We start from the raw sequence: 7677 nt of genomic DNA, 5'->3' as shown, positions 1-7677 counted from the left end.
TACGGCTTCCCCTGCCAGCTGTTAAGTCTTCTGCCCATACAGGCGCACCATACATCGCTATGGCGCGCACTGTATTGGCGTACAATCTTCTTGCCGCCCCGTTAGGTCCTCCTAGATTAGGTAAGATGCCCCTGAGGGCGGTGGCACAGGTTGTTACCCTCTCCGCAATTCTTGTGAAGTGCTCGCGGAATGCCCATCTTCCGTCCAAGTACAGTCCCAAGTATTTCACAGTAGGCTTGGGAACAATGCGAGCAGCGTCAATGTGTATGGCGCAATTCGTTGGCGGCGGACTTTGAGCCTTGTCGAAAAACCATAAGGCTTCGGTTTTATCAGGGGCCGCTTTAAGTCCCAGTCTCTCAATTGCCGCAAAGATGATTTTTGCGGCGATTTCAGCTCTCCAAAGTGCTTCTTGGTAGTTGTCTCCCCGGCCAGCACAAGGTATCGTCTGCGTAGCAGATGGTGTGACAGCGGGGGGGTAGCGCCGTACAAAGTACCGCGTTATACCCCAAATTCCACAGCAAAGGCCCTAGGACGGACCCTTGGGGTACCCCGCGGTACAGCGGTCTTTTACATAACCGCTTATCTCTATTAAAATAAGTAATATTCCTATCTCTGAAGTAATTATCTATCGCCGCCTGTAAATATATTGGCACATTATGACGCCGCAGCGATGCAATAACTTCCCAGGATGGAGTTGAAGGCATTTGATATGTCTATTAACAGCCAATGCTACTCCCCCTGGGATACTATCTCTTCTGTAAGAGACCTCAAATGCAGAATTGCGTCTATCGTTGAGTGTCCTCCCGAAACCGTATTGGGCCTTACTCAGATTTGGGCCTACTTTATTCAAATGCTGGACGAGGCGATTTACAATGATCCTTTCCAGAAGCTTTCCGGCCTCGTCCAATAAACATATTGGTCGAAAGATGACGGCAAGCCTTCTTCCTTCCTTTCTTTTTCAGGAGAACAAGTTTCGCGCTTTTCCATTGACTTGGAAAACGCCCTCCTGAAGACATCTGCTTAGCAGATTTCGAAGGCTCTCCCGATTTTGGGAAGAGCGAGAGCCCACACCTTCTTGTGTAGTCCATCTGGACCAGGTGCGGTGTTGCCGCTAAAACTCCTTTTGCCTATAGAAAACTCTTCCTCTTCTATTTCCGGGAACTCTGGGTCTTCTGTCTCGAGAGCTTGGACTGAAAACAGGCCGCCGACTCTATTCCTTACACATGCCTTGGGGAACAAAGTATCCACCACTTCTTTGACAAAGACCGGACTCAATGTCTCCGTGACCGACGGAGCTGGTGGTCTTAACTTTTTTGTTACCACCTTATATGCCAGTCCCCACGGGTCTTCGTCTAGATCAGAAATAAGTTCTTCCCAAGATCTTGCTTTGGACTCTCTGATTGCCACACGTAGAGCCATCCTTGCCGTCTTATAGTCTTCTAACGCAGCAGCTCTTCTTTCGGAGTTTCTTCGGCAGCGCGTAAGAATCCGTCGTTGTATATTGGCCTTTTGACGCAACTCCGCGATGTCGTCATTCCACCAGTAGGAAACGGCGTTCGTCGGACCCTCGGCATAGAGACGTCGCAGGCACTTGTAACAGCCTCCTCCATCCAGTCAACTTCTTTCGCAATGCTGGGTCTAGAGTCTTGAAACTGGCTCTCTCTACTCCAGCACGATACCTCAAGAGAGGCTCCAAACGTGTCCTCTCTTAACTTTTTGAGAGCCCATCTTTTCTCTGAAGAGAAGTATTTCTTTGTCAGGGAGGGTGTGGCCCGGACCCCGAGCTCTAACAGGATGTACCTGTGGTCTGACAGGTGTTCGAGATCGTCGGCCACTTTCCATTTTCGGACCATGTTGGCGGCCGCAGGGTGGCCCATGTTAAGTCTATAATAGACTCGCGGCCGCACACACGTGGGCACATTCCCCTGGTTTAGCAGTACCAGGTTCCTCGTAGCTGCCCATTCTTCTAATGTTCTTCCTCTTCTGTTGGTTTGTCGGGAACCCCATGTTGTGGACCAGGCGTTAAAGTCTCCCGCGAGCACCACAGGGAGTGGTTGAAGTCCATCAATAAAGACACCAATTTCCTCCAGCCATCCTTCGTAATCTTGGATAGAGCCCGATGGTGGTAAATATGTACCCACCACTGCCACAGGGCCCCAGTGTACCGCCGCGAACCGACGGCCTCGTCCAATTGGTGCACAAGGAGGTGCACCTCGCCACCATCGCCACGTAAGCGCCACGGTTCCTGTGTCGTCTTGCATCCACGATGGGTGGTTTTCCGGGATGCGATGAGGCTCCGAGACAACACCTAGAGTACAGCCACTCTCCGCAAGCACTTGTAGGAATAAGTCCTGTGCTGCGCGGGAGTGGCACACGTTTGCTTGGAGTAGAGAGAGGGCCATTAAGAGACTGAAGGCCGGGCTCCCTCCTCCTGAGAGCGAATTCTTTGAGGCAGCGCGTCTGATGGAGGTTGTACGTCAATCTCCATTGCTGCCTGTCCGGTGGGAGCAGACTTATCCTTTCTGCTCACCGGATTTCCTTTCTTTTGGGTAGTGCACGATTTGCTACCCAAGACATGGTCCGCTTTCCTGCCAATGTCCATACATATTGGACATCGGGGTGCGGATGTGCACTCTCTGGCAGTGTGCCCTGGTTCAGCACATCTGTAGCATTTGCCCGACCTGTCGATCGGGTTCGGGCAAGTTTCCTTCGTATGGCCCCGCTCGAGGCACCTAAAACATCGGAGTGGACGAGGTTCGAGCAAAGCTATTTTAACCTTTGTCCACCCAACTCCGAGCGTATTTCCCGCTGCTGCTTTCTTCGCTGCAGCGAGCGGGTGCCAAAGGCTACTCATGCCATTGGTTAACTCTCTCTTGTTTCCGGGATGAATTTCCCTGGGCTGGCAGGCTCCTTTGTCGACGATGGCCTCAATTACTTCCTCTGTTGAAATGGAAGGCTCGAGAGGCCAGACGCGGATGTCCGCAGTGATGACGGGGCGGGAGACTTTAACGTTCTCCTTATGCGCCAGTACCTGTTTCATTTCACTGGCTAAAGCATCGGCCTTACACTCATTTTCAGATCCTGGGATCTGAATGAGAAGTGCTCCTGTGGCTGTTGTTCTCATTGTAACCTTTTCCTGGATCCCAAGATCTGCCAGCTTGATCTTGGAACGTACTTCGGCCATCAGCTTGTTGTACTCTTCTCCTGGGGCCGAAAGAACGACGGCTGACGTCCTGGGAACTCTTCTTCTCTTCGTTCTTCTTTTTCTTGGTCCTTTGGGCTGGGCTATGGAAGTGCCAGCTGTAGCAGTATTGGCGGCAAGCCTTCCGCCTTTCTGTGTCTTCTGCTTTCCTTGTTTGGTAGGTGCAGCAGAAGCCGTGGGTTTCGGCAACTGCTTGGTCTTCTTATTTGTTCCGCGTTTAGCGACTTGAGACCATGTCTCAGCCTCAGCGTCACGCGGGGCAGATTTCCCAAGAGCCTTGTTCTCTTTGGGTTGAAGGCCATCTTGCCGGCCTCTTATCTTCAACTGTCTGTTTGGATATAGACGGCTGGGTAGTGGAGAGGAGGCTTTAAGCCTTTGGCCCTCGACTTTTCCCGTCTTTACGGGCTCTTTTCCCTTGATTCCCTCCCTGGGAACCGGGCGTCCCTTGGTGTCATCCTTCGGGGTTGGTGCCACGGGGGCGTTTTTCCGGGCCCCATCGACGGAAGCTCGGGGAATGAGCTGTTCCATCAAGGTGGTCATTGTGTCTTTTATTTGAGCTTGAAATATTTTGGCAAATGTTGCCAGTTTACCGTCTATCAAGCTCTCTACGTCCCTGTTAGTTGATTTCCGACGAGGGGGGAGAACGACACTCTTTATCGTCCTCTCCTCGTCATCGGTAAGAACTTTGCTCTTCCCCTGGATGGCCGGCCTTATAATTGGAGGCCACTCTTCTCGGGGAGGCAACACGACGGGCTGGGAGATGTTGTTCAGCTCAACTCCTGTTTCCACCTCCATTGCGATGTCTTCTGATGTATTTCCGGGAGCCTGGGAAACAGAAGAAGGTTGCGTTAAAGTGCTACGGGCTTGTCGTAGCTCTTCCCGCAGCCGGTTGACTTCCTCCTTCAACTGCTCAACTTCTTGAGAAGTCGCACTCTCTTGCGGAGCTATCTTCTTAAACATAGCATCCGTGTTAACTTCTATTTTTAAAGCGGCCTCTCTGAGAATCCGAACAAAGCCGCCTTTCAGGTTGTTGGACTTCACCGCAACCTCTTCAATTTTCTTCGCCGTCTGAAGTATTTCGGCCGCCATGGCGTTCACAGGCAAGCCAATGGCTTCCTGTTCTAATCTTTCGGCCATTACTGTACGGCGTTTCCCTTTGAAATCTGAGGGATCGTATCCTCCTTCGGCTATTTCCCTCATTGTCTTTATTTCATCCTTCAAGGATTGCAACTCTTGATTCTTCGCTCTGATGTTGAGAATCTGCGCACCTTTTCCAGTCACGAGTGGTCGGCCTCGTTTTTTCCCGTCATTTCCGAAGAATGATCTCTCGGAGGAAGAGGAAGAGCGATCCGCCGTACGACGAGTCTTCTTAATCGTGTCGTCGTCTTTTCTCTTCCTAGTTCTCTTGAATGCCCCTGACGCCGTGGTTCTCACGGAAGCATCAGAAGCATCAGATGAGTTCACGCAGATGATGTCTGTGTCGGCATCTTCTTCTTGTGGATCAGCCGAATTTGCAGAGACCTGTCTGGATGTTAGTCGAGTTTCGTCCTCTGTCGCTGTAGTTAAGCCAGTCTCAGCTGGCGGAGGGGAAAACTCGTGCGGTCTGACATTGCTGAAAGGAGCGGATAGATCCATTTTCTTTCGCGTTCTACTCGTCTGTCCAGCTGACGTCTTACATTTGGGCCCAGTCTTCTTCTTATTATTGGCCCGCTTGACAACTTGCATGTCAACTAAGCGCGGAAGCTTCATAAACTCCCCGTCAGTATCCGTGAGCGGGGCAGCTTTTCTGCTCGGTTCCTTTTCTCCGTCTGAAGAAAAGACTGCGTGTTTCGGTCCTCTTGATCGGACCGATCTCTGTTCGCAGTAGCATTCTCCACCAGTGCCCCTGCGGAGCAAGCGCTGGATCGCCCGTCGTTTGATGACGACATGGCAGGAGCCGGGACGGCACTCCCACCACGCCGGTCTCTAAGGGTCCGAATCCTCTGAGACGGTAAAACTGATTCCTGTTGATCTGCCATTTCCATATTGTCCATTATAATGGTTTTTGTAGGGTTTTCCTTCCCCTAGGCCGATTGGGTGCCCGCCCTGCCGACTCCGACCTAGCCGCTCCTTTCTTTCTTCCAGAGACGCGCCACGAGCCCCGCCTCGGAATACGTCCGAGCGGCCCCGTGGCGGTCACGACCTTCTCCCCGGGGTGACCAGGCCCACCTCGGAGACTTCCGAGCGGCCCGAAACACCCCCTACGTCTTCCCTGGGGTGCCCAGCCCGCGGGCCGGAACACCCTACGCCCCCGGAGACCGTGGGGTCACACCCCCGGTGTGCAACTCCGGTGCGTATACTCGTACCCGCCCCAGGAACGCACCACGTACGCCCCGGAAACGGGTAGAGGTAATCCCTAACCTCGGCTGCGGGAGCACCCGCGTGCAATGCCTCAGAAAGGGATCTTCTCCTTGAACGGGAGGCCCCTACCCAACCCCCGGGTGGCATGGCGGGAAACCACTCCCCTGCGGCCCCAGCCGGCCGGGATTTGCATTCCGGGTTACCTTCCCTTACCTTGGGGGAATAAAACCCACCCTCTCGGCGAAGTGGTCGCCGGGCTCAGGCACCTCGGACCGCCAAGTCCCGTACCACAGATCTACACCGTCCGGGACGGCCTCTGTGGCCCCTGAGGTTGCCAGGAGGAGTCAGAAGACCTCCCCTCACGACCCTGACAAGCCGGGCGTTTGTATTCCGGGTCGCCATCCTTACCACCTTGGGGGAATAATACCCACCCTCTCGGCGAAGTGGTCGCCGGGCTCAGGAACCCTCGGGAACGCCAAGTCCCGAACCACAGATCTACACCGTCCTAATAAAGGGACGGCCTCTGTGGCCCTGAGGGTGTACCTCCCGGCTCGAGTACGTGATGTACTCGGAGTGCAATGCCAGGAAGGTACTGTGCGCTCTTAGTAGGACCGAACCTCCCCGCCGGGCCCTCCCCGGGACTAAGTCCCAGGTACTGCCCCAGCGGATCGTTGATTCGATCCCTTAAGCCCCCTCACCACGACAAGGTGGCGCACTACGAGGGGGAAATTGAGGTTGGGTGCAAGCACCCAGACACTCGTTGCCACCATACTACAGCGGCTCTACATCCCGTGCCCCCCCAACTGCGCCGGGCCACTAATAACCGGCCTCCGAATTGATTATAGTGAGGGGAGGTGGACCCTCACTAGACGGACACCAAGAGTCCAAGGCGCGGTATCCACTCTCGCCACGGCTCTTTTCAGAAGGGAACGGTAAACCGCCCAACCTTACGAGCCTGACACCCTCCGCGTGCGTTCGGGGGCGCGAGAGGAAGACCCCAGGGGATACCCACATCGCTGAATCCCGACGATCACGGACACCGCGCCCCGGACTGATGGCCACGCCATTCCCGGAGATGCTTCGCCAAGTGCGAACCACCCCCGGCCCGCCCACTTCCGATTTATTATACAGAGGGTAAGTGGACCTCTGTTCGACGTTTCATGTCCGAACTTATGCCCCCGCAAAGCGGCGTATCACAGTCGGCCATGAACCGTCTCCTTCCCGTGTCCCGCCTCCGTGTTTTTATACGTGGGGGAAGGCGAACCCCAGTTTGCACATGTGACCTTCAGGTCCTCGGACCGTCAGATCACATGCACCCTACCCGAAGTCTATGTCTGCGGAATTATTGAGGGCAGACATAACCCCAGTGGACGGTTCGATGCCTCGCATTGCCAGCCTAACTCCCCGAAGGCCGCCTGGCGCCGCGCGACATTAATGCGTCCTCCTACCCGGACCCCTTTCATGCAAGGGTAAACTAATCCCTAGCCATCCTCCGTTATTTATCCAGGGTGAGGATGGGACCCCTAGCGGTCTTAGTCCTCGGGCCAAAAGCCTTCGGCCAGTGTTCCGCTCGCGAGAAACGATGCCTGCGATTTAGGGAGCAGGCACGACTCCCTGAATTCGCTCTGGCCACTGGGCACTAGGCGAATAAGTACACGAACCCGAACGCGACGCGAAGTCTGCGGATTATCGAGGGGCAGACTCGAACCCCCCTCTGGCTCCGCTCTATGGCCGTGGCTCATGTGGCGGAACCTCCTACCCGAAGAACTAACGCCCGATGGCTGACTCGGTGCAGGGATTCCTGAGTCATGCCTACGCCTACCGAGGCTCCTGCAAACGGGAGCCAAGCTACCTAAGCGGACAGGGCCGTGCCAGAAGCCGTCACGCTGCCAGGGCGCCAAGCTTCCAGCCGACCCCGTGCCCGAAGACAATTTACCCCGAGGGGTAAAATGTCACGGGTATAGACTTATAGCTTTGGGACTTACAGCTGCATGCAGCTACAAGTTCCTCCGCCACCAGTCCACCCGATGCAAAGGGAGTGAAGCTCCTCGCCAGCGCTCTAAGCGCCGCGTGGCAGTTTCAGCAGAGACAGTTTCGGCCAGAGTCGTGCTTCGGCTTTAAGGACTAAAAGCCCC

The 7677-nt window shown here is 54.7% G+C and overlaps 1 protein-coding gene across 1 annotated transcript; it reads right to left on the bottom strand.

The window, feature by feature from the left end:
• Positions 1 to 1439: 1439 nt before the first annotated feature.
• LOC139113069 (uncharacterized) lies at positions 1440 to 2402 on the bottom strand. The gene has a single exon (XM_070673956.1). The coding sequence runs from the start codon at positions 2400 to 2402 to the stop codon at positions 1440 to 1442; it is 963 nt and encodes a 320-aa protein (XP_070530057.1).
• Between the last annotated feature and the right edge of the window lie 5275 nt (positions 2403 to 7677).

This window comes from Cardiocondyla obscurior, unplaced genomic scaffold (assembly GCF_019399895.1).
Source record: "Cardiocondyla obscurior isolate alpha-2009 unplaced genomic scaffold, Cobs3.1 scaffold122_0_13576, whole genome shotgun sequence".
In the NCBI taxonomy this organism is placed as follows: Eukaryota; Metazoa; Arthropoda; class Insecta; order Hymenoptera; family Formicidae; genus Cardiocondyla; species Cardiocondyla obscurior.
This window is presented reverse-complemented; position numbering and strand designations above follow the sequence as displayed.